Genomic DNA, 27,790 nt, shown 5'->3' with positions numbered 1-27,790 from the left:
GGCTGGAGAGATAATTGGAACCGAACGCTGAATCCTCGGAAACGGTAACGATGGACTTCAGCGTGAGAATCTAGTGCTATCGAACAGAGCCTAGACCATAAACAATCTGTTTTTCTCCTTAAAAAGGGCAACTCTTTCACCGTTTTCTACCACTTCGGTTTTGTTTGATGAAATTGAGAGTTTGTTGGGCCTTGAGAGCAAAATCTAACACATTATTGGTAAGTTGAAAGTTTGTTGGGCTTGAGCGCAAAATCTCCACCTGCTGCAGGATAATCTCCTACATTCCTGAGTTTCTCGTAACTAAAAATTGTCCAAATCCCTTTCTCCATCTAAATCCCAGAATATTAATTATCAGGCAAACATCGAACAGAGAGAGGATAAGCACCTACCTGTTAATAGAAAGAAGTAATGATGAAGATTACTTTGGCATTTGTTTTGTTTCTTCAACTGCTCATTTCCATCGGTTGTGCATTGGATCGTAGCCAGTTTCCTCAATCGTTTCTTTTCGGAACTGCAACTTCTTCTTATCAGGTAATGCCATTCTCTTGGCCTGAAAAATTGGCATCAGAAGTTCATAACTATTAGAACGATTATATACTGTTCTTCAAATCATAGACAAGTTTAATCAGACTAGCTTCCCATGAAAGATTGATCATCTCCTGTTAACATGTTCGAATCCGGATTTGTTTTGTAACCTTGTATGAGACTAGAGAGCGCATTTAATTGTTATTCGATCGTGCAAATAGACTGTTTAAAATTTTAGGTAGAATATTAAAAATTTTTTCAGTGGCGATTTATCACTTTTTCCGGCCAACCAACGAGCGTATTTAATTTTTGTGCCGGTTTGGCCCTATAAAATTTCGCATGATTTTGTTAGAAATTTCTGTGTGGTTTTAAATCCCGTTTAAATCAATTTAGGTTCGGTTCTGGAGTTTTGAAGATACATTTAAAGTCAGTTTAGAATAAGGGTATTAGGGGTGGATTTCAATCAAACCGAATCGAATATCTGGCTTTTCAAGTTCGAGTTCGGTACACCAAGAAATTATCAGGCTTGAGTTTGAGTTCGAATTCGAGTTGATCTAAAGACTTGAGCTCGAATTTAAAATATAGGCACAAAAATTCTGGGCCTGAGCCCGCCCTGCTTGCTCAGCCCACACGTACGTGTATATATAGTAACGTTTTAAAAAATGATCTAGAAACAGAACTGTTTTGGCCACTAGTTTTTGGGTTGATAGTTTGACCGTTCGGTTTGAATGGATGGATTATTCTAACAAATAAATTAAAAAAATAATTAAAAATAAAAAAATGATCAAAAAATGTTAAATGGGTCAATGGATTGACCGCCCGAATCAACGGGTTGTTGACTTTTTCAATAGTTCAAAAACTTTGATATATAGGTAATTTAACATAATTTATATATATCTATATATATATATTAATATGTAATTTTATGCTATATTGTGTAAGATTTTATAATATTTTGTATTAGATAATGTATAAAATAAATTTTACATACATATCATATCACATATACTATGAAATTGTATATATATGTAGTTTTTTTGCATCAGAGACATAGACACCGAATCAAGCATGGCCCGGGCCCGGCCTATATCCCTTGTATATGTTGTAAAAAGTCCGGTTGGACCATGTTCATCTGTAGTTTAGAGCAACTCAATCCTGACTTAGAACCCTGGTTTGACCATTAAAAATCAATTTTGACATTGTTTAATTGATGGCAGTGAGCTGAATTTATACAGCCTTTCTCAATTTGATCCTTATTTATTGTGCATTGACCTGTATTGTACATGAGTACTGTATGATTTAAGTGCCTGTTTATTTGGCAACAACCCATAATACACAACTGCCGTATTATTTAAGTTATAATTTTAGTTTTATTTAATATTAATAAACTAGACGTTTAAAAATATTAATATTTCAGTTAAAACTTGAATATTAAAATAAGTAAAAATGATATCTAAAAAACTAAAAGGAGAAAAACAAGAGATGGTAAAATAAGATAACTAATAGTAGTAAAATTTTAGTAGCTAATAAAATTCATAATTAATTATTAAAAATATTTAATAGTTATAATTAATTACATAATCTTTTAATAATTATTATGGCAAATTTCTTAAAATACCCCTAAGGTTTAGGAAATTAACTAACTCTATCCTTACTATTTTTATATTGTCTTAAACTATCCCTAAGTTTTTTGACAATTGTCATCCTCATTAAATATGATAATAGAAATAAATACAATGTCAAATATACCCTCTATTACTTATCAAAATTTCAAAATAAAACAATCATGTCGTTTCAAAATAAAACAGCTTACCTGTTACAAACCCTAACAACCATGGCATAAGAACAGGCCCCTTTGCTTCTTTGACTTGTTCCAGAAGTCCAAAACCAATTTTTGACTCGAAGATTCTTCTCCAACACCGGATAACCGACTCAAAGTAGTCAAAGCTACCCCAAATTCTCGACCAGACATTGACATAATATTTAGACTTCGAAAAGAAAAAGATTGAAAAGCACACTTCTCCCTCTCAAATCTCTCTCTTTTTTTTTTTGTTTAAATTAATTAAGAACCTACAAGCTATAGAGAAGAGAAGTAAATTTTTTTGACCAACTTACATCTCTCGGTTCTTTCGACATTTCCCACAACGCCCTAAGAGGAAGCCTCCCCTAAACCACCTTTCAGCATGTTCACTAGTTTTCTACTTAAACTACCTTCCAATCTAGTGGAGATGGTTATAATCTCGTTATCTGGGCTTCTATTCCAATTATTGTTTCAAGAACCACCCCAGTTAGAGGTGGTTGAGCTAAGTGGTTACATGTTCAACGAAGTGCTTAAGGGTGGAAAAACTTTAGTTGTTGGAGGCCAACAACCTCTGCTATTGAGAGAATTTATGGGAATGCCACATTATTCTGAGAATGGGTAAATTAGTAATTACATGTTAATTTATTTTTACTAAATACCAAATCATGGGCGTGAATAGGTGAACTGCCTAGAATGTGCCCAACCCAAAAACTGTTTCAACATCCTATGTTGTTGGGCCCCAACAACCAAAGTTAACCCCTTAAGGGTTGGTTTTTCCAACTCTGGTGTTTGCAATAGGTCGTCTTGGCTATGCTTGCCTTTGTAGAAACCTAACTCGATTTGTTGTCAAGCATACGGTGGCAAAACAAGGTTTGGTAATTTTTGGCCTTAGAGTTAATATTTGGTTGGCTTTTTCTTATTGTCGAATAGTGTAATAGATAGAATCAATCGTCTGGTGCCAGAGAAGAAGCTTGGTGTCAAGTTTGGTTATGGATTTATGGAATGAGAAAAGATATATAGAGAATAGAGTTAAGAGAGAGAGAGAGAGAGAGAGAGAGAAGAATGAGATTTTTGGTCTTTTGGGGGCTAACGGGGCTGCTACTATCAATCTCTCTCACAATCATCAGAACAAGTTAGGGTTTGTTGGATCCCAAAAATCACTGTAAAAGATGATAAAGGGTATTTTAGGAATTTTTAAAAATATATCAGTCATGTGATGTCACATGTGACAGAGTGTAATGGTAGGAGAGGTTTTAGATAATTGTTAAAAAACTTAAGGGTACTTTAAGACAATATGTAAACAGTAAGGGTAGAGTTAGAGTTAGTCAATTTCCTAAACCTTAGGGATACTTCAAGAAATATGCCCTAACTAATATAAGATAAAACCATTAGATTGAGGAGGTACTAAAGAAGGCCGATGAAGAGGAGGAACATGATGTAGAGACTAGGGGTGACAACGTAATTGCTGGCAACATGCACCTAGTGTTGCTTAACTTGACCATTTGCATCTTTTCTTGGCTCTCTATAAATATAAATTAATATACTTTGGGCCTTCAAGCTCAACTTTTGTCTCTTCCTTTTTTTGGGCAATTTATTGTTAGAATTTTGTAAGCAATGGAACGGGCTCCCTTTTTGTATATTGACTTGTGCAAGCTTTTTCTTCTGTCTTTTTGTCTTTTGAATGATTGATTTGAATCTAAGCCATTCGAGTTAGTCATAATGTTTCCTAACCAGGGTTGCGCAAAGCGAGGTTGCCTAAGCGATTTTTAGGTAGTTTGGTAGTTCTCCACCTGAGCTATCCTGGCCAATGAAGGCCGAGTTATCCATCCTAGTGCTAGCTAAAATTGGGTTGAGGTTCCCAACTTGCAAGGTCAAACTAAGTTAGATCGAACTGAAATAAATCAAATGAAATAGTGAAAGAAATTGAATTAGTGAAACGAGTTCAAAACTTTTAATTATAATACCTTTTGAGGTTCTTGGCATTCTATGTATGGGCTACTATCTTCCCCTCATGGTTTCATGCTTGTAGGTCCTAGGTCCCAATGCCTTAACCACTTTGTAGGGTCCTTCCTAATTCGGACTAAGTTTCTTGAAACCAATGACCTGCTGGAGTACTAGATCGCTAGCTCAGTAGCAACATCTCCTGACCCAAGAGTTATGGTAGCAAGCTACTCATTGCTAATAGATCATAGTTTAGACTTGAGCTTGTTCTCGCACTTCTTCTATTAGGTCCAGTTTGGTATGGAGTTCATTGTCATTTTCTTCCTGATCATAAGCCTCTGATCTCATGGTCAGCAATTCAATCTCAGTAGGGATGGCCACTTTAGTGCCGAAAGTGAGGTTAAAAGGAGTCTCTTCGGTGGTTATCCTACTCATAGTTCTATACGCCCATAATACGTTGGGCAGCTCTTCCACCTATTGTCCCTTAGTTCAAGCTAGTCGGGTCTTCAAGCCGCAAAGGATTATCCTATGGTCACTTCAGCTTGCTTGTTTGCTTGAGGGTAGGCAACCAAAGTGAAGTTTTGTTGAATCCCTAGCTCGACTTTGATATCTGTGAACTGTTTGTCATTGTTCAAAATTAACACCCATGGTAGCTTGAATCTGAAAATGATGCTCTTTCAAAAAATCTTTGAATGTTCTGGGTTATAATGGTGGCTAGTGGTTTGGTTTCTGCCCACTTGTTGAAGTAGTTGATAGCTACCACTAGATACCTTCATTGGCTCGTGGCTTGTAGGAAATGACTGAGGATGTCGATTCCCCACTAAACAAACTACCATAGATTGGTAAGGCACTATAGGTTGGTGGTAGGCTGACTAGGTACATTGGCATGGTGTTGACATCGATTGTACTATTGGACTAACCGGACTGTGCCTTCCTTCATAGTGGGCTAGTAGTAGCCTTGTCGAAGTTCTTTCTAGGTGAATGACCTTCCCCTGAAGTGTTTGCCACAGATTCCTTCGTGGATTTCTATAAGCATGTACCCTGCCCCAATTGGTCGAAGACATCAGAGGTAGGACAGGGTAAAATACTTTTGATACAGTTGGTCACCGATAATGGCATAACGGGTAGATTGACGCTTGGTCTTCTAAGCTTTTGTTCGGTTGGTGTGTAGTGCGCCTTGGCACAAGTACTCCATAATGGGATCGGTCCAACTCAGCTTTGTTGTCTATACTAGAGCAACTTTGGCTTCTGCCACTTTCTCTATGTTAGGGCACAGTAGGCCTTTTATGTGAATGGCCCTTCAAGTGTTGTTTGCAGAACCGACTACCTTGAAAGTGTGTCAGCCTGTGTGTTCTTGGACCTTGAGATTTGGTGGATAGAAAAGGAATCGAACTACTTAGAGAGCTCTTGTACCTTCACCAGGTACTTGATCATCATTGGTTCCCAAACTTTGTACTATCTATTGACATGGTTGACGATGAACTAGGAGTCACTATAGACTTCTATGTTTCTCACACCAATCTCCTTAGCTAGTAATAGTTCGGCTAACAGTGCTTCATACTTAGGTTTATTGTTTGATGCTTTAAATCTGAATCAAAAGGTACACTTAAGCTTCACTTTGTCATGTCAAAGCAGAATCATCCCGACACCATTGCCTTTTTTATTGGACAAGACGAGCCATCTACATAGAGGATCTAAGGTTCTTCCAAGCTAGATGAAGGTTCCATACTTGTGGATGCCCCCGAGTTGGCTGGTGGATTGCCTAGTTCCGGTGTCATTAGTTGAAAGCACATTCAGTGATGAAGTTGGCTAGGACCTAAAACTTAATAGCAGGTTGTAGCTCAAATCAGACATCAAATTCACTAAGTTCAATTCCCCACTTAGTGAGTTTTCTTGATACTTTGGATTTTTACAATACTTGGTGCAACGACTGGTTGGTGAGCACAATGATGGTGTGAATTTGGAAATAAGATCGCTACTTCTAGGCTTAGATGATCAGGGTGAAGGCAAGCTTTTTGATATTTGGGTACTTGGTCTTGCCTACATGTAAGACTATACTTACATACCATTTGGATTAATACCGAATTGATGATTTTGTTGGTAGTTGATAAGTATAAGTGGAATTCATCTCTAGGCTCAGGCCTCGTCAATAGTAAAGGTGAGTTGAGGTATTCCTTTAGTTCATCAATATTGGCACTTTTCAGTCCATTGGAAGTCTTTCACCTTCTTGATTGTTTGGAAGAAGGGCAACATCTTCCCGTCGACCTGGACATAAAGCAGTTGAGTGTCGTAACTCGATCAGTGAGTCTCTGGACTTTCTTGATGAACATTAGTAGTTGCATATCCAAGATTGCTCGGATCTTCTTAGGCTTGACTTCAATGCCATGTGAGTTACCATATAACCAAGGAATTTTCCCAAGGTGATGCTAAACATGCTCTTGTTCAGTTTGAGCTTCAATCAGTATTTTTATAATACCTCGAATACTTCTGTTAGATCGACTATATGCGAGATAAGAGTCTTACTTTTAGCCACCATGTCATCAACATAAACCTTAATGTTTTTTCCTATTAAATTCTTCAAAATTTTTATTTACAAGATGTTGATATGTTGCTTCAGTGTTCTTAAGCCCTAACGGCATAACTTGGTAACAGTACAATCTAGTTTCAGTAATAAAACTTGTTTTCTCTTATTCTAAGGGGTCTATTAGGATATGGTTATAGCCTAAAAAGGCACCTATGAGACTCAGTTGCTTGAATCCTAAGATGGCATCAACTAGCCAATCTATGAATGGGAGTGGGATCTTTCCCTTTGGGCAAGTTCTGTTCAGGTTGATGTAATCAATGCATAAATGCCATTTCCTATTTGCCTTCTTGGCGGGTACCATGTTGGCTATGCAGTTTTGGTACTTTACCTCTCATATGAAATTGACATTCAGGAGCTTCTTTTCCTCTTCACCAATTTTACTGATCTGGGGTGAAGTTCATTTTCTTCTATTTCATAGGTCTAAAATTTGGATTTATGTTAAGTTTGTGAGTAATAACAATAGGGTCAATACCATGCATGTCCACAGTTGACCAAGCAAAAACCTCAAAATTTAATCGAAATAATGCTACCATCTTAGTTTGGAGAGGGTCTGAGAGGAGTGAGCCAATCTGTACCTTCTTTTTAGGGTCAGTCTAAGAGAGAGACACTAACACTACCTACTCAATGGGCTATCCTCGGTTGACGCTGATCTCATCCGGTAGGTCCAGTTCAACAGTTAATAACTTCTTTCTCTTCAATGCCTCCATGTAACACTTTCTTGATACAAACCGATCCCCCCAAAGTACACCGACCTCTTGCTCAATTAGGAACTTCATGGCAAGGTGGTTTATAGAAATGACAACTCAGAGGGTGTGCAACCGAGGGCAGCCCAAGATGACATTGTGAGGCAATGGTGTCTTGACAATGAGAAATTAAGTTACCCTACGCAGCATGGTTGCTTCCGTTATTGGTAGGTTGATCTTTCCAATTGGATGAACAATTTCCTCACTAAAATCAACTAATGGTACGTTGGTAGGGATGGACTGCTTTCGATCAATCTTCATCTATCGAAAAGCTTTGAAGAAAAGAAGTTTTACAATCAAGGCATCGTCGTGAAGTAGGTAGACATTCTTTAGGTCTTCATTAGTGAACGACATCATCTCACCAGGAGACCACTGTGGAGCAAGTTGTCAATCTTGTAGGAAGAGCTCGCTCTACTCCCTTTGTTAGGCACATAGGTACGATCCCATTGCTCTGACGTGTGGGTCTGGGTAAGGCTATCATTGTTAATGTTGTTTTGAGGTACTAGTGAAGCTGGAGGAATTTCTAGAGGCATTGGTGGTCGGTTATTCTGGTTCTGTGTTGGAAGTTGTCCCCTTACCGGTGCAGTGGGCTGCTCATGAGGTGGTTGTTATCCAGTTGCTTCTTGGTCCTCCTAGGCTCGAAGGCAAACATTCATGCTCCTAATCAGTTGCACGAGATCCTCGAACTGCTTACTAGTTACTCCCTCTTAATCATTTGCATAAGACCCAATTTGTTGAGTGTCTCTGTCCTTTAGGGAAGAAATGATGATTAAAGATGCAAAAAGGGAACAGCCTTTGTGTTCGGGAGTTCCCATAAGCAACGCCAATTGATGAAGGTAAAAAATGCTAGATCCCTATTATCGATGATAATTTGGAGGTTTGTAGGCATAGTTACAAGCCGAGTCTGCAAGAAAAATGATGTGAGAGGGCCCGAGGGGATTTCCTAGGCAAAGAACTTCAATGTTCAAGTGAGTACCAAGCTCTCTGAGGTGGTAGAAAGCAATAGAGTAAGAATCAAAATGAGAGCATGTATGTGTACATGTGAGTGTACCTTTTGAGCGTGAACAGTCACCCATATATAGACCTTGAGGCTCAATGGTGATGTGTCTGACAAGTCCGATCTGTTGGTGCTCATCCGTGGGTTAACTTTGGCTGTTAGGGCCCAACAGCATAGGCTGTTGAGACAGTTTCTGGGGTGGGCACGTTCTGGGCAGTTCACCTATTCACGCCCATGCTTTGATATTTAGTCAAAATAAATTAAGATGTAATTACTAATTTATCCATTCTAATGATAACTTGGGCCCCAACAGCCAAAGTTTTTCCCTCATCCATTCGTTACTTCTGAGATGTGTTTGCATGACACTGTAGTTGTCCTTATCTACTTCCCCGTGAAGCATGGGTGAGCAGTCCTATCTCTACTAGATAGGCATTGTGTTTGTGTATGCTTCGGACTGGCTATCCGGTGCGAATAGAGAAGAGAGAAAGCATCCCACGTAGGTCAGAGGTGTTTTGAGGTCGAAGAGGTCCCCTAGGTCATGGGCTGCCCAGATCAAACACGTAGGTTGCGATAGCAGTGTAGCCAAATTGGGTGAGTACTTTGGGCTACGATTCTGATCTGCCAAGGCTCTCTTTAGCAAGGTCGGAGTTTGCTCAGACTTCATAAACTAATTGAAGGGGTAAATCAACCCACATCATCAAGAATTTTGATAGATCTGCGATGCACATGGTCCTTGCACAATCCATATTGTCTTCAGGACTTGCGTGTTTTCCGATGCTCATTCATTTGGTAACGACTCATAAAATAAACAAGTCCCACATTCTTTAATTTATATGCATTAAAATAATAATATTTAATATTAAATATTAAAATAACATATAAGTAATAATAGAAAAATTATTGTAACTAATAAAAATTCATAATTAATTATAAAATAATATAGTAATTATAATTATTACTATTAAAAACAGTAAAGTTTTATTAATTTGAAATCCATTTAAGTTTCGCTTAAAAACAAGTACATTATAAAATGAGTTTTAATTTTCTATTAAAAATATTGAAAACAATAATTTTTAAAAAGTTTAATAAATATTAATTTCTACTAATGTCAAGCCATTTCAATTCGATTTAACATAATAGAAATCAATAACATTAATAAAAAGTAATTAAGTATTTAAGTTAAATTAAAATAAATTTAAAAAATAAAAATTAATACAAAATTTAACCACTCTTAGTGGTGCAACACGGATTGTTGTTAGACTAGTAAATCGGGATGATATTTTCTCTTTTTCCTTTTTATTTTGTGTAATTTCTTGCAATATGTGATACAAGGTGCATTTGCCGAAGATGCATTTTTGGCCTCAAATCTTAGTTTCTAATTTTCTTAATTTATACAAAACATAACTAAAATAAGAAAAAAAAGAAATTAAACATAAAATAAAAAATATATATATTAACGTCCTCTTTATATTTTTCATTTTCCCAGATTGAAGGTGCCTACCTAGAAGGTAATAAAAGCCTCAGCAATTGGGATGTGTTCACTCACATACCAGGTGATAGAAACTTGTAGTTTATTTTATTTTCCCTTTGTATATTCTTTATTGTGTATCCATTATTGTAGAGATGGAAATAAAAAAAAAAAAAGAAGAATTGAAGTTGCTTCAAAATCTTCTCCTTCGTCTCTTATGCAGGAAAAATAAAAGACGGAAGTAACGGAGATGTCGCAGATGATCACTACCATCACTACATGGTAAAAATAAAATAAAAGAAAATACATTCATTATCCTTGTTGAGAAAATAAAAGAAAATACATTCATTTGTTTTTAAAATTTCCACATTATCAAGAAAACGGAAACATCTAAAACTGTATTTTTGTGTTGAAAAGCAAAAACAAATTGATTTTGTTTCAATAAACCAATACATGTTTTTGAAACCCAACAAAATGATGTTTCTAAAATAAAAATAAATATTACAATATAGAAATTTGTTGGTGCTCCGCTTCTTGGACGAGCTGAGTTGGAGGATCTGAGCAGTGGTCGGCCGAGGTAGAGCCGAGGACGAGGATCAATGATGTCCGAGTAGGGACGAGGCCGAGGACATGTGTTGTCCGAAGAAGGCTGTGGCCGAGGATTGGTGTTGTCTGAGGAAGGCTAAGGCTGAGGACCAGTGGGATCCGTGGAGGGCCGAGAACCTACAAAGGAAGGAACGTTAGAGGCCCTGGGTGAAGACTCAAGGTGGGGATTCTGACGGTCAAGTTAGTAGGGCATAGTAGGGAGGGCGGGCGAGGTCCGAAGGGTTCGGACGAGATCACCTGGAAACTGGGGAGTTAGAGTGCAGTTTCTGGGTCTGGATCCTAAAAAGTCATTCCACTAAAAAAGATCATTTACCTTGGGGGAGTGATGCCCTATTTATACTTGAGGTCGCCTGATGGCGGACGCTGTGGATGGTCAGGATGTGATCCATCCTTGAGCGGGCCGCCATCCGAGCTCACCCCATGTGGTCGCGCCGTTGGTCCTGCACTGGGCACTGACCCCTGCCCTGTTTGACACGTTAACTCGTTTTGAGCTCGGCCACGTGTCGATGTGCCAAAGGCTCGCCAAATGCGCCTACATCACTTTCCCCCCTCTCAAGGCCGTGGCGGAGGTCTTAGCTTAGGACCTTGACTTCGACCGAAGAGAGTGTTCTTGCTGGGGGGCACTGAGTGGCCTTCTGTGGCGAGGGCCTAGGCTGTGGCCAAGCTAGAGAGAGCAGTCTTCTGATGGGAAGGTGTTGGTCCTAATTTCAGGGTGCGTCCGCCGAGGTGAAGCCGTTGGGGCGTATCTGCCGAGGTGAGACCGTTGGGTTGCGTCTGCTGAAGCGAAGCCATTGGGGTGCATCTGAGGTGAGACTGTCAGGTGCATCCGCCGAGGCAAAGCCGTCGGGGTGCATCTGTCGAGGTGAGACCGTCGGGGTGAGTCCTCCATGGCGAAGCCGTCGGGGTGCATCCGTCAAGGTGAGGCTGTTGGGTTGCATCCTCCGAGGTGAATCCGTTGGGGCGCATCTGCCAAGGTGAGGCCGCCGGGGCGCGTTCTCTTTGGTGAAGCTGTTGGGGCGCATCCGTCGAGGTGAGACCATCGGGGTGCATCTATTGAGGTAAAGCTGTCAGGGCGTATCCACCGAGGTGAGACCGTCAGGGTGCATTAGCTAAGGCGAAGCTGTCGGGGTGCATCCGCCGAGGTGAGACCGTCGGGGTGCGTTCGTCGAGGGAAAATCGTCGGGGCACATCTTCCGAGGTGAGACCATCGGGGTGCATCCACTAAGGTGAAGCCGTTGAGGTGCATCTATCGAGGTGAGACCATCGGGGTGTGTCCTCTGAGGCGAAGTCATTGGGGCACATCCATCGAGGTGAGACTGTCGGGGTGCATCTGCCGAGGTGTTGTAGTTGTTTCCTTCAGCATGTCTATTCAAGTGGGGGGGCCAATGCCAATGCTCAAACTTGGAAGAGAACTCGCTCACTCGGAGAGTCTCATTGAGGCCGAGGCCAAAATTGAGTGCCTTCCCATCGGCGGCCACCCATGGGGCTGTGTGCCTTGGAACGTAGTCCAGTCCGAGCGTGTGACCTTGGCAAAAGTTGTATGTTGTGGAAGGGCACTCGATCAAGACTAGAATGTATGCACTGAGGATTTGAGACAAGGTAAAGGAAACTTTCTTTATTACAAAAAAAGGTTTTTACATAGTCGGCCGATGTCGAGATCTTGTGGTCACATGGTTTGGCTTGCGGATGCATCTGAGGCTGAGGTGATGATGATGACTGACTACGGCAACAGCTGTTGAGATGGGGTGATGAGATCAGTGTCAACAGTATCAGCTGCTTCCAGTCGTCATGGTCGTCATTGCGGCTGTCCCGTCATTGGTGATTGCCATGGTCGATATCGGCATCAATGTCGATGTCAGCCTCTCCACCTAGACATTTGCCAATCGAGGCTTCTTCGGCGGCAATATACTTCTGAGCCTTTTCCATAAATTATGCTTTGGTTTTGGGTGGCATCTTGGCAACAGAGTTCCTAAGGGCCGACCCTGGGAGGAGGCCTTGGATTGTCGCATGTACGGAGACCAAGGGGTCGAGGTCGGGGACCTCCATTTATTCTTTCTTGAAATAGTTGATGTAGGACCATAGGCTCTCGCCACGTTGCTGTCGGATGGCCATGAGTGAGACAATGCTCTTCTGGTGCCGCCGGTTGCTGATGAAGTGGGCAAGGAAGAGATGGGCAAACTAATCCTAGGAGCTGATGGAATAGGGTGGGAGCCCAAAAAACCATCGTCGAGCTGTCCCCTTGAAGGTCGCCTGGAAAGCTCAGCACTTCAATGCGTTGGAGTACCCATACAGGAGCATGAGTGCCTGAAAGCGCTTCAAGTGTTCGTCCGGGTCCGAGGTGCCATCGTAAGTCTCCAACGTGGGAGCTTTGAAATGAGGTGGAAGGGTATTGACTGGCCGAGGCGTCGCCCTAGCTTTCCTTGATTCGTCGAATTTCATCCTTCACTACGTCGATCTGTGCTTGTATGTTAGCAATTTGCTAACTGACAAGCACCCTGGCTCTTGGTCTTCACGGTAGCGGGATGGGCCAGCTACATCTCGGTTCCTTTTGGCCCATCGGTCGTTGAGGTAGTCTCGGAGGTCCAAGGTGCAATGTGGTTGGAGGGTCCTCAACGGCTGACTCACAATCTGGCCGCTTCCGCCGGATGTTAAGGGGTTAGCCTGGGGAGGGTGCGACAGGGTGCTTAGCCGGTCAAGCCTACGAAGGGCGTCTACGGTGATGCCCCTGGTTTTCAGCAGGGGCAGCCACCCTGCGGACAGCCTCCTATTGGTTGCCGCACTTCATCCAGCCTCTACGTGAGGTTGTCGAACCAGTCAAGGACTGTCTAGAATTGGTCTTTGGTGACCAAGTTCTGTGTAACTTTCATGCACCTAGCCATTTCGTTTGAAGCTAAGTCGTTGGGGGGAGAGCTTAGTAGTCAGTTCCCACATACGACACCAGTTGTTGGTGCTCGGATTGGCCGAGGACAACAAGGTAAATTTGCTCCGCTTCCTAGACGAGTTGACTAGGAGGATTTGAGCTGTGGTCGGCCGAGAACGAGGATCAGTGATGTCCGAGTAGGGCCGAGGTCGAGGACCAGTGTTGCCCGAAAAAGGCCAAGGCCAAGGACCAGTGTTATCCAAAGAAGGTCAAGGCCGAGGACCAGTGGGATCTGTGGAGTGCTGAGAACCTGCGAAGGAAGATCCGAGGCAGGGACTCTAATGGTCAAGTTAGTAGGGCATAGTAGGGAGGGCGGGCGAGGTCGCCTGGAAACTGGGGATAGAGTGCAAGTTCTGGGTCTGGATCCTAAAAAGTCGTTCCACTAAAAAAGATCATTTACCTTGGAGGAGTGATGCCCTATTTATACTTGAGGTCGCCTGATGGCAGACATTGTGGATGGTCAGGATGTGATCTGTCCTTGAGCGGGTGGCCATCCGAGCTCGCCACATGTGATCGCGCCATTTGTCCCGCATTGGGCATTGACCCCTGCCTTGTTTGATGTCCTGATTCGTTCTGAGCCCAGCCACGTGTCGACGTGCCAAAAGCCCACCAAATGCGCCTACATCAAAATTATATATATAATTTATGGAACATCATATTAAACTGCCATATGAATACATGTTCTTTAAACTAGAAGTTCAAGAGCATGTTTTTATCTCAGTTTTGAAAACAAATAAATCTAAAACCAAAAACATGTTTTCTATGTTTTTATTTTAAGAACCAAATTGTTGTCAGTCCAGATGGCTTTAATTTATTTTGGAACTATCAACAAGTTTGTAGAATACCCCCTAAATAATTTAATTTGAGATTGAATTAATCTCTTATAGTAATTCATCCCTAGTGCTCATCATGTCCGCAAATGAAAAAAAAATTGCTTTCTTTTCAAAGAATTTCTCATTCAATCTCTTCATACATTTTTATATCAAACAGGAAGATGTGGAATTAATGCATTATCTTGGAGTGAATTCCTACAGGTTCTCCATTTCATGGTCAAGAGTCCTACCAAGTGAGCAACATTTGATATGCCTTTTATTTCATTAAATTCTTTGTAATTTCAACTCGTTAATTGTATGTTGAGATAGCAACATGGAACTGACATTTAAATTTTATGTCAACACTAGGGGGAAGATTTGGGGAGGTTAATTCCGGAGGAATTGAATTTTATAACAAACTTATAAATGCCCTCTTGATCAAAGGTAATTCCTGCTGCTATTTTCCCATTGAAATCCCCTCCTACACAAACTAACATGCATACATATTGTTTACTTGGTCAAATGTATATCACTAATCATTTCCTTCCAAGTAAATGGAGGCAAATGAATAGAGGGTTTGATCTGGAATCAAATCCCAAATAAAATGGATGATTAATCCAAATTCATTGCGGTTACCTATCTTGTTATGGAACCAGGGATTCAGCCATTTGTTACATTGAATCATTTTGACATGCCTCAAGAACTTGAAGATCGATATGGGTCATGGCTAAATTCACAAATACAGTAAATTTCTCTCCTCCATTAATTTCTCTTGTTGTTTGTTGTTTTATAACCAATCCTGAAGTCAAAAAGAAACCAACAATATACAATTTCTCTTCACTTCTCTCATGACAAGGATAAAAAACTTTTCAGGCAAGACTTTGGATATTTTGCGGAGGTATGTTTCAAAGCTTTTGGTGATAAAGTGAAGTATTGGAGCACATTCAATGAACCAAACATCATGGTGCCATATGGTTACTTATTTGGGGGATGCCCACCTTCCCGTTGTTCCTATCCCTTTGGTGATTGTCAATCTGGGGACTCTACATTAGAGCCCTACATTGCAGCGCACAATATGATATTATCTCATGTCACTGCTGCTGAAATCTACAAGAAAAAATATCAGGTATAATGAAACATTACCCCATTATACAGAGACACCTAAGGGGTCTGGATGTAGTAGGCATGTTAGGTAACCACAATGAGTGAGCACGTAATAGCTATGTGACACATGTCTTATTTAATGCGTCTTTCATTCAAACGTTTTTGTTCCATTAGACAGAAATTATCTATTATTTTATTACTTTTGTTAAAATAATTAAAAATAAAAAACAATGAAAAATGAAAAACGTAAATGAGTCCCAACTCCCAACATGTTTAGTTTTTCCTTTTTCATTGTTTTTTATTTTCAATTATTTTGACAAATAATAAAATAATGGATAATTTCTGTCTAACAGAGCAAAAATGTTTGGATGAAAAGCACATTAACTGGGACATGTGTCATACAACTATTACGTGTTCACTCATTGTGCTTACCTGACGTGTCTACTACATCTGAACCCACATCTAAGAGGCATGCCAGTTCACATTGTCAAACGCCTCCTAAGACCACCACCATTTTCAAACTATAGTTGATTTGGCTGGTCTAAAAGGTTATAACCATGGTTTTCAAAACCGGACAGGACTGGATGGTCAGACTGCCAAAACTGGGAACCGATCAAGTGATCAGTTACGGTTTTCCCCAAAACCGAATTTGTGCCGAAAATGTTCATTTGATCAGCAAACCGCTGACCTGAGCGGTTGAACTGTTTGAACCATTCAATGATTTTGACCATTTTTTTATTTTTTATTTTCTTTTAATTTTTTGTCAAAATGGGTCATCATTTGACCTAGGAACTGGACCTTGACCGGTTCGTTGTCCGAATCAATTTTAAAAACCTTGGTTATAACCCATTTAACACTTTTAACGGTTATTTCTCTTTTTATTACATACACTTCTTGCTATTTATGAAATTCTCTTGGAACCTTATTTGTGGAATGAATTGTATTGTTTTATAATTAAGGTCAAACAAGGGGGAAAGATTGGGATAGTGATGTCCTCCACTTGGTATGAGCCACTTAGAGATACCCTAACAGATAATTTGGCAGTTCAACGAGCTCTAGCATTTGACACCGCCTGGTAACTACAAATTCATTTGCAGTAATGGATGTGAATAAAAATAGCTACTATTTCAACAGATGTTGATAATTAATGCTTGCTCTCACTTTCAGTAATCTTCCCTCTAATGTGGTATCACAGGTTCCTAGATCCCATATTTTATGGTGAGTATCCTCCTGAAATGCGCCAAATTTTGGGTTCTAGATTGCCAATGTTTTCACTGGAGGATAAGAAGAAGTTGGGGAACAAGTTGGATTTCATTGGAGTTAATCATTATTCTACTCTCTATGTAAAAGACTGCATGCTTTCTCAATGTGAATCTAGTACTTCTTTGGGGGAAGCCTCTGTTTACATAACTGGAGAGAAAGATGGCCACCCTATTGGAGATCCGGTAAGAAATAATAATGTTCTAGAATGCATTTTAAGGTTGAATTCATAATCCAACTTGGGTAAACCATCTTGAGTTCAACATATTTTCTCTGCTTTTCTTTTTCACCTTTTAGATCTTGAATTAATGGTGATATTTTAGTCTGGTTGGCTGGCTCTTGCTGACATATTAATTTTTCCCTCTTCCAGACAGCAATGCCATCATTCTATGTTGTTCCATATGGCATGGAGAAAATTCTCATGTACTTCAAAGATAGATACAACAATACGCCAATGTTTATCACAGAAAACGGTAATAATCGATGTATCACACTTAATGATCATTTATATATATACCAAAAAAATCTATCAAGTAAATTCAGCCATTTGGCAAGTTTTTTTGGAAAGATCATCTAAAATCTCTGAGAGTCAAAAGACAACGTGAGCTTTTGCATTAAGATTTTAACAGTTTGAAAACTGTTTAGTTAAGGTACATATGTTCACACATCATTCCGTGTGAAGATGAGTTGAAAAAAATGTGAAAAATTATATTTAGAGCTTCCCAAAAAATAACCCAAAATGGATTTCTGCGCCTTTTTTGAGACTGCTACTTTTGGTAGCTAAATCTTTTTCCATCCAAATGAAAAAAGACCAAAACGCAAACTACTGAGTTTCTTAAAAACCGATAGCCCGCACAAAAAAAAAATGCACCAAATAGGTCCGACCGATCCATTAACTAAAACTGGTAACTGATTAAGTAAAAATCATCTCATCAACCATTCCAGCACTTGGTTTTCAGGGTATGCACAAGCAAGCAATTCCAATGTTTCCAAGAGGGACTTGCTCAATGACGCTGGAAGAATAGAATACCTGAAAAGCTACTTGACTTCCCTAAATTTAGCAATGAGGTAGGTCTTCTTTTAATATATAATCAAAGTCAAAACCAAATTTGTGCAAATTAACACTTTTGTAATTTATGTATCTACTACTGTCATATGCTTTTATGTTTACATTCACACATTTGCAGGCATGGAGCTGATGTGAGGGGTTACTTTGTATGGTCTCTCATTGACAACTTCGAGTGGCTATATGGATACACGATGAGGTTTGGGATTTATTATGTGGACTACAAAACATTAGAGAGAACACCCAAACACTCTGCTATGTGGTACAGGCAATTCCTGGCAACAGAGAAGACACACAGAAAGGTTCTTTCAAGTCCGGTAGCCGGTACCTATCATTTTAGCTGATTTTATCTTGTTTACTTTTGAGTAGATAGTGTATTGTAGCCAAACTGATATATTGTCATCAATGTTTTATTAGTACTGTATTTTCTAAAATGCAGTTGTCCACGTCAGGTTCTTCATATTGTTTTCCATTCCTTTTAAATCCTTTTGACTTTTTTAAAATTTTTAAAAATTAAAATTATATATGGAGATATTTAACCTCAACCACAATTAATTTATTTAAGAAATTTAATGTAACATGGAAATCCTTTTAACACTAACCCGTGCACTAAACGGGTCTCTTCTACTTATTATCTAATAAAAGTTAACATTGATAACTAATGTGGGTTAATTTTGTTTTCAATAAAACTAAATAGACAAAGTACAGAACATTATAATTGATGGTGATCAGCATGCACACCACATGCTGATCATCACCCTCGGAGACAGAAACCCCGACGCAGAACGGTATGGCGTGATGAACTGGCTGAGTATATGGGCACAGAACAAAACCATCCAAAGAAGAAAACTTAATTTCAACCTCGGCGGCCCCAAACTGTTTCCCCCTTTTGGCATCGAGCCACTAATTCATGCGACAGACTTTGAAAGACATCTTCTGTTTGGTCACCCACCAGGGTTGCCATGCTGACAACAGGAGGGATAATCATCTAGGAGTAATGCTCAACTGAAAATGTTCACAAATGTACATAAATAAGAATGGAGTAAAGACGTAAGATGAACGGCGCTTGCAGCTCGGGTCCATGATCTGGTGGATTGTGTCATTCATTTGGTCGTAGAGATGGCCATGGACACCAAAGGTAGCTAATGACCACTGGCTACTAGAAAGAACAAAGGGAGAAAGCAGAACTGTATGGAGACCATAGTCGGGATTGCCAGGGAATAAGTGTTAGACAGTGTATGCCTTTAGCTCCAATTAGATTGATGTACATTATGTCATTTATCGTAAATGAATAAAGTGCATAATTGATTCATATGATTTGGTGTGTTTTTATGTATACTTTTAAACTGGACACTTATGAGACTTGTGTTAGTTTAGAATCTTCACAGCCATTGGATAGATCTAGGGAGATTTATCCTACCAAGGTTGACACTAATGTACCGCCAAGTTGGTTGGGGTGGTTGCCAAGGTGAGACCTGAGGTACATGCAATGTGGGTTTTCTTGAAACCCTGAATTGGACTAAAATACCAGTATTACCCTTGGACCCTAGAGATAGATGGGCAAAACTGGAATGTTACACCTGACCCCTAGACTCGATTATAATACTGCACTAAGTGTCGGATTGGGATGTCTTTGATGTACTAATCAGTGAGATCCTTAGAGGGGGTCAAAACCTGGGTATGTTGGGACAGTCCGAGAATTCATCTGAGTGGGTGATCATAGTGACAAGATTAGCCCCTTTGTTGGACAAAGTGAATGATCAAGGAATGCACTCTCTCTGATGGAAACCTAAACTGCCGACAATTGATTTCAAATGTTGAAATTTGTTTTCACAAAATATATTTAAAGAGTTATACATATATATATATATATTATGGTTTTAAAATGTTTGCAAAAAGGTTTTAATTCCCGGAATCCATGTGAGTAGAGAGTGTAGCACTATATCTTGCAGTCGAGGAAGAGATCCTCTCTTGTCGGGCAGTACTTGATCATTATTGGCTGAGAGGTTAAGTGTAAGACCATTGAGGGTAATACTTGAAGGGCTAATCATGCATCTGCCCACAGTTCTTGTGTTTATATAAGATGGTTGGATCCAAAAACCATTTAGTGTAAATGTTGGGCCCTTTAAGAGTCCACGGTGATGGACTCAGGGGTTCACTCTCTCCTACAATGAATTCGGCCAGGCCTTGTAACAAAGGCTGGGCTGAACCCATGTTGTTGATGTGTAGATTGATGTAAGGGTTCCATGCCATACAAAGAGAGCCAACCGGGCAGTAGGTTAACGAGTAAGTGAGCACATAAGCTTAATGGGCCTAAAGCCCAATTTGAACTAGGCTTAAGTTAGTTAATTAAAAGGGGCAAAATATGATTTATAATATGATTATGATTAACTGAAGGATAAGATAAGTCTTGTCCATTCAAGAGTCCAGATCCAAATATCGGATTTGGATCAAGAAACTCACTCCTAATTAGATTAGGAGGCTGATCCTGAGAATGATATAAATAGGGGGTGAATTCCTTAGTTTCAACACACAACAATCTGCAGAGTTCTCCCCTGTTCTTGCCGCCCCTACCTAGTTTGATCTCCACTTATGGAAGTAATCAAGAAGTGTTTTGATATTGCTTCTTGGCAGAAGAAGCAATATGAAGTCATGCTCACCAGCCCCTATTCGATTCTTGCTGAAGAATCGTCGTTCTTGCTGAAGAGCCATCCTGCTGATCCAGCTTCAACATGCAATGTGTCATCTTCAATAGAAACAGTTTTTGGTTTTCTCCTTGGGTGTGAACACCTTCATTGGGAGTATACTTCACATCAAGTATATTCCTCACTTCCTAATGGTTTCAAATCTGGTTCGGTTTTGTTTCAAGAATGATCTTTGAAAATGTAGTTTTCTAAAATAGGGAATGCGATTCCCAGATGGGAGAGAGAAATTTTTGAAATTTCACCCAACCTTCCTGCAGGGTTTGGCCATCTATATGATGGATCTTTCATCCATTCAACAAGAACAGTGATACCACGTAGAGAATAATATTCATTGAGCTTTTGCCTTCGAACTAGAAAGCAATCCAGGCGTCAAGAGGCAACTTCCCACAAGCAGTAGACTCATCGACTTGCGCCTTGAAAACACTAATCTCCTCTGCCAACTCCGTGCATAGTTCTGAAAGAGCACTGGGGATGGACTCAACGTATTGGAGATGTTGGATAGAAACAGCACCACCCAACAGAAGCGCAAGTAGAGTGGTGACATCCTCTACAGTGATGCCAAACTCGCCAAAGGCACCAACAAAGGTATGTGTTCGACAACACCAATGGGAGATGAGCAGTATCATATAATTTACTTCCTTTCTACTGGGGAGGTTCAAAAACTAGTCCACGAACTGGACAAGTCCAACACTACTGATTAATAGACAATACATGGGGTTCTCTAGTATAAAATGTGCCCAGGCCGAATAGTTTACCGGTGACTTGGAAGCATTCATCTTCATTTCCTGGCACCTGAAGGACACAGTTCGCTCCACACGACCATATAAACACATCAGTTCCCTCGCTTCCACTATGTCATATTCACAGTCCTTCCCTCAGGATACTAGCATAGGAGGCCAGAAAACCCTCCCATCATTAGCCATTTTGTAGACTTATTCTCTAACAGCAACTGAGCTATGTCAACATTCCTCATAAAATCAATGAAAGGGCATTCAGACTTCATGGTCTTCTTCTATCCGTAAGGAGCCATTACTGACAAAGATAGATGTATTGAAGAAAATGAAGGAGAAGAGGAAAACAAAAGGCAAAAATGAATGTAAACAAAGGCAAAACACAACAAGTGACCGAACAACATCATTTTATAGAAGCTTCGCATGGGCCTGGCAGCCCAAACAGTGTCATGGTAGACTGAATGAAATGATTATCAGTCACCCATCATCAAAGAACTGAAAAATTGGAGGTTACAATTACAACATTGCCCTCAAGAAAAGGCAGGACACCAGACAGACCAATTTAAATCAGTGCCACATCATGTAACCACCATCTCATTTAGATAACCTCCAATAACAACGCATACACAACCCACTACAGATGAATGCAAATCGACATTTATTTGTGAGGCATGATGAAGAACATGCCACACACATAATGGTCAACCATATGCCATAATGCAACAAAAGAAGAGGAAGAGATAGGCTACCCTCCAATAGACCTCCCAAGAAACCAAAGCACTGCAAGACAAGCATGCTCACTAACACACATGGGGGCTGAAAACTTGGCTCAAACAATCGATATGCCAAAAATGTTTCCCAATAGATGAAGGGATGGGAGATCCATCATATGGATGGCCGAACTATGCAGGGTGGCTGAGCGAAATTTCAAAAGTTTCTTTCTCCCATCTGGGAATCCTATTCCCTGATTTAGAAAAACTGCATTTTTTAAGGTTCATTCTTCAAATAAACCGGACCAAATCTAAAACCAAGATTAGGGAGAGGAATACCTGATATGGAATCCATGCAAAAATCTCCTCCCAACAAAGGTGTTCACGCCCAAAGAGGGTAACAAATCCTTCCTCCACTGAAGATGACACAGCTTAGGGTGAGGCATGATCAGCAAGTGGGTTCTTCAGCAAGAACCCCAATTCTTCAGCAAGAATTGTGTAGGGATGTGAGCACAACTTCAAGATTGTTTCTTCCACCAAGAAATAATATCAAGACCCAATCTTGATCACTCCAAGAGGTGGAGATCGAACGGGGTAGGGTAGCAAGAACAGAGAGAGAGAGGACTGAATGAAGAAAAGTAAGTCAAACTGTGTGTTTTATTTCAGTTCTCCCTCCTCCTTTATATAGACCTTAAAGAGTTAATCTCCTAATCTGATTAAGAGTTTCTTGACCCAAATCTTTATTTGGATCTAGACTCTTTAAGTGATAAGGCTTATCCCTTATCTTATCTACAAATCATGATCAGTTTCTCCTAATCCAATTAGAAGTTTCCTAATCCAAATCTTTATTTGGGTTTGGACTCTTTAAGTGGATAAGAGTTATCCTTTTATTCTTATCTGTTGATCCATACCCAGATTCGCCCCCTATTTAATTAATCCAGTTAACCCAGTTCGAAATGGGCTTTCAGCCTATTAAGCTTTCAGGCTCACTTCCTTTTAATGTTGGCTAGCTTGGCTCTCTTTGTATGGTGTGGGACCCTATCATTGAACTCCACATAAGTCACATGGGTTCAGCCTAGACTCTGTTACAAGGCATGGCCGAATTCACTATTGAGTATAGTGAACCCCAAAGTCCATTAGTATGGGATGTTATTGGGCCCAACATTTACACTAAATGGTCATTGGGTCCAACCATCTTATGAAGGCCCAATGACTATGGCAGATGTGAGATTAGCCCATCAGGTTTATTATCCCTAAATGGTCTTACACTTTACCTCTCAACGCATAATGATCAAACATTGCCCGACAAGAGAGTACCTCTCCCTCGGTTGCAAGATACAGTATTGCACTCTCTACTCACATTGATCCCGGGAATTAAAACCTTTTGCAAACATTTTGTGAAACCATAATATATATGTATATCTCTATACAAATATATTTTGCAACACAAATTTCAACACTTTGAAATCAACTGATAGCAGTTTAGGTTTCCATCAAAGAGAGTGCATTCCCGATCATTCACTTTGTCTAACAAAGGGGTTGATCCTATCACTATGATCACCCACTCAGGTGAATTCTCAGACTACCCCAACATACCTAGGTTTTGACCCCCTCTAAGGATCTCATTGATTGGCATGTCAAAGATAGCCCAATCCAACACCTAGTGCAGTACCATAATCGAGTCTAGGAGTCAGGTATAACATTCTAGTTTTGCTCATCTATCACCAAGGTCTAGGGCAATACTAGAAAGTGGTCCGGTTTAGGGTTTCAAGAAAACCCGCACTGCATGTACTTCAGGACTCACCCTGGCATTTGAGAGCCACCCTTACCCACTTTGTGGCACATCAGTGTTAGCCTTGGCAGGATAAATCTCCCCAGATCTAGCCAAAGGTTGTGAAGATTCTAAACTAACTTGAGTCTCATAAGTGTCTATTTTAAGGGTATTATATAGAAAAACACCAATATAACAAGAATCAAATATGTACTTTATTCATTTACAATAAATGTCATAATGTACATCAAGCTGATTGGAGGTAAGGGCATACACTGTCTAACAACTCCCACTTGCACTTATGTCCAATCGGGTACAAGCCAGAGTCTCATATTTTCTACGTATTTCTCAAACACTTTCTATGCCAGTGGCTTAGTCAATGGGTCTGCTACATTTTCCGTTGATGCTAACTTCTAAATCTAGACGTTCCCTCTACCAACAATCTCTCATTGTACATGGTACTTTCTCTTGATGTGATTTGACTTCGAGTGGGCTGCTCCAGTGTTGTTACATAGTAGTGGAATGGGTGATGTGCTGGATGGAACTACTCTTAATTCTTGAATGAACTTCTTCATCCCAACGTCTTCCTTGGAAGCTTAACTTGTGGCAATGTACTAAAGGGATAGAAAACCATCATATGAAATTTGCCCCCCCTTTATTTCGCAATCTTGGGCGTCCATATGATGGTTTCCTATCCCTTCAGTGGTATCAGAGCCATGGTTCAAATCTTGAACCATTCTGTTTCAGATTTGAACCTGCACAAATAGGGAGAAGGCATTCTACCCAATTTGTGCAGATATGGGTTTTGGGAAATTTGTTCCCAAAACAGATGGGCAAATAATCTGAAATTAATTTTAAATAAATCTGATTATTAAATAAGATAAGGGATAATCCTTATCTTATCTGCAGATTAGATCAGCCAGCTTCTAATCTAATTAGGAAGTTTCCAAATATAATTCTCATTTAGATCTTGGACTCTCTGAGTGGATAGGGTGTGGGCCCAATCCTATCAGCTGATCTTATCTCAGAATTCACCCCTTAAAGACTAATCAAATTAGCCCAGTTCAAAATGGGCTTAAGGCCCATTAAGGGTTATGTATTCATTAAGCCTTCCAAACTGCTGCCCAGTTGGGCTTCCTTGTATGGCGTGGGACCCAAACATTGATCTACACATCAGCCACATGGGTTCAGCCCAGCTAATGTGTGGCTCATTGTGACACTAGCAAGTGCACTAGCCGTTCAAGTAATAAAGTAGTGAGTGAAGTATCGTTCCCACGAGGATTTAGGAAACAAGTATCAATACTAAATTGAGTACTTCTTATCTGATTAACAATTAAATCAAAACTTTAATGAAAGTTAAAAATCCTAAATTAAAATCTATCTAAATCATTGGTCCAATTGCCTTCAAATCAGGTTAGAAGAGTAAGCAGTAAATTTCAATCTCATAATTCAGCAATCTATCAATTTGGATCATTCGAATAAATCATAATTGAGCCTTGGTTTGGTGAAACCCCAAGGTCAAGAATAGTCTCTCTCAAGCACATGTTCATCCTATGCATGAGTGACAATTCTTCTATCTCTAACAAGAATCTAATCCCCATGCATGCATTTCTTCAAACACTTCTAAGGCATCAATTCAAAACTGAATTGATCACCAACTGAATTGTGCAAGTTATCTCTAATCTTGTATCCAATTCAGTTCTTGAATAGTAGATCTGAATTCCTAGAGTCTCTCTCAAGCACTCTAGGAATTCCAAGCTTTAGATCCATTCGGCCAATCTGAAAATTGCATATCTGAATTCTCTTTCAGGCAATTCAGATCTTTCAATCTCAGATCTGAGTTTTGAAGGTTAGTTGGCCGAATTAATCTACAAAAACACCCTTATTCAAGAAACTCCAAGTACAATTCATGACCATTCGAATGAATAAAAAAGAATTAGATTGCTGAACTGAAATTTTACAAGCTGAAATACATCAAGGAAGAATGGAAGAAGGAGAAAGAAGAAAGAAAATATAACAAAAAAACAAAATTCAAATTAAAGGAGAATGAAACTACAATTGAGTTATTACAAATGATCTTTGAATCACAAACCCCCAATTTCGAACTCACCTTCTCTTCTATTTTGCTTGTCTTGAACTTCCTTCAGCCCTTCTTCTTCTTCTTCCTTGCGCCTAACCTTCTTCTCTTCTCTTCTCTCAAGGTGGCCGAACCTCTAAGAGTGGGAGAGCCTTCCTCTCAAGCAATTGAACACCTCTCCCCCTTCCTAGAGGCCTCCTTATATAGTTTTTTTCAAGGGGGCTCTTGCCTCTTCTTGAAGCCTCTAGAATGGAGTGTATTACACCCCTTTCTTGAACTTTCTAGAGCTCTCTTGAAAGCCTCCTAAGGGCTGCTATTTGGGCTGCACTTAGGCTCTCTCTTAGCACATGATAGGTATACATTGAGCTGCTCTTTTGGGATGAGAATGGGCCTTCCTTGCTGGGCCGAATTCTACTCTTAGCTAGGCTTTCTTTTCTTGGGTTTTTTTTTCAAGGAATCCACTTGCTCTTCTTGGGCCGAAGTGCTCTCTCTTGCTTCCACAACCGGGCTGGGCTGAATTTGGTCTTTTTGAACCTTCTTTTCTTGCCTTTTTCCTTCATTTTCTTGGATTAATTACCCCCGAAACTTATTCTTAGCATTAAGCTAAATTAAGGCAAAAATTAATAAAACCGGCATAAAAATCCATGCTAAAGTCCTAAAAAATTATAAATAAATTGTAGGTTCATCACCAGCCTTTGTTACAAGGCCTAGCCAAATACACTGTTATGGACAGTGCACCCCCTGAAACCCATCAGATGGGCTCTATGGGCCCAACACTTACCCTAAGTGATCCCTGGGCCAAGCCACCTTGTAACACCCAAAGACTGTGCGCAAATGCAAGATTAACCCATCAGGTATTATCCTCAAAGGCCTTACACTTAACCTCTTAGCCCATAATGATCATACACTACCCGACAAGAGATGACCTCTCCCTCGGCTGCAAGGAACCGTGTTGCACTCTCTCAAGTATGGATCCCGAGAATTAAAACCTTTTGCAAACATTTCAAAATCATAATATATATATACTTTTTATATCTCATATAAAATATATTTTGCAAAACAAATCTCAACGATTGAAATCGGCTACCAGCAGTCTTGGTTTCCATCAGTGAGAGTGCATCCCCGATCATTACCTTTGTCTGACAAATGGGCTGATCCTGTCACTATGAACACCCACTCAGATGAATTCTCAAACTGTCCCAACATACCCAGATTTTGACCCCCACTAAGGATCTCACTGATTGGTATATCAAAGACAGCCCAATCCGACACCTAGTGCAGTATCATAATCGAGCTTAGGGGTCGGGTGTAACTTTCCAGTTTTGCCCATCAATCTCCAAGGTCCAGGGCAATACTGGAAATCTAGTCCAGTTCAAAGATTCAATTAATCCCACATTGTATATGCCTAGGGTCTCACCCCGGTAGCTGAGACAAGCCACCCCAACCGACTTGGTGGCACCACAGTGTCAGCCTTATCAGGATAGGTCTCCCCAAACCGACCTACTGGCTGTGAACATTCTAAACTAACACGAGTCTCATTAAGTGTCCAGTTTAAGGGTATTACACAGAAACATACCAAGGGAACATGAATCAAATATGCACTTATATTCATTTATAATAAACTCATAGAGTACATCAATTTGATTGAAGCTAAGGGCATACGAAACTGTCTAACATGTACTCAGCCTCAGTTGTGGAATCTACTATGGACCCCTATTTATTGCTCTTCCAACTAACTTTACAGGACCCCATCGTAAATATGTAACCAGATGTAAATTTTCTATCATCTAGATTTAACTGGAAATTGATATCGGTATACCCTAGGATCTATAATGAACTACCGTCAATACCAGACAAAACTCTCTTTTGTCCTTTGAAGTTACTTGAGTATGTTTTTGTTAGTTGTCCAATGTTTTTGTCCTGGGTTAGATTAGTATCTACTTACCACACTCACGACTTGAGCAATGTC

At 40.0% G+C, this 27,790-nt stretch overlaps 1 protein-coding gene across 2 annotated transcripts; it reads left to right on the top strand.

The window, feature by feature from the left end:
* Nucleotides 1-256: 256 nt before the first annotated feature.
* On the top strand, nt 257-18,287 carry LOC148865477 (beta-glucosidase 18-like). Of its 2 annotated transcripts, XM_088979776.1 has the most exons (12): nt 274-531; nt 10,078-10,144; nt 10,283-10,341; nt 14,576-14,651; nt 14,767-14,841; nt 15,054-15,141; nt 15,271-15,523; nt 16,461-16,576; nt 16,697-16,946; nt 17,132-17,234; nt 17,721-17,829; nt 17,949-18,287. In XM_088979776.1, the coding sequence occupies exons 1-12, from the start codon at nt 409-411 to the stop codon at nt 18,169-18,171; spliced, it is 1,542 nt and encodes a 513-aa protein (XP_088835902.1). In that variant the 5' UTR covers nt 274-408; the 3' UTR covers nt 18,172-18,287. The 2 variants fall into 2 exon arrangements, with proteins under 2 accessions (XP_088835903.1, XP_088835902.1); XM_088979777.1 differs by lacking the exons at nt 10,078-10,144; nt 10,283-10,341 and having other exon boundaries at nt 257-531.
* The last annotated feature ends 9,503 nt before the right edge of the window (nt 18,288-27,790 follow it).

Source organism: Nelumbo lutea, chromosome 3, assembly GCF_056320005.1.
Source record: "Nelumbo lutea isolate HS-2025 chromosome 3, American lotus-T2T, whole genome shotgun sequence".
Lineage (NCBI taxonomy): Eukaryota > Viridiplantae > Streptophyta > Magnoliopsida > Proteales > Nelumbonaceae > Nelumbo > Nelumbo lutea.
The sequence above is the reverse complement of the archived record's forward strand: the minus strand, read 5'-3'. Positions and strand labels throughout refer to the sequence as shown.

What these genes read in the sequence shown, in the direction of transcription:
- LOC148865477 (XM_088979776.1), top strand. Translation starts at nt 409, where the DNA reads ATGATGAAGATTACTTTGGCATTTGTTTTGTTTCTTCAACTGCTCATT. An exon ending in ATCACTACCATCACTACATG is followed by an intron (nt 10,342 to 14,575) that starts GTAAAAATAAAA and finishes TATATCAAACAG; the next exon opens with GAAGATGTGGAATTAATGCA. An exon ending in ATGGTCAAGAGTCCTACCAA is followed by an intron (nt 14,652 to 14,766) that starts GTGAGCAACATT and finishes TGTCAACACTAG; the next exon opens with GGGGAAGATTTGGGGAGGTT.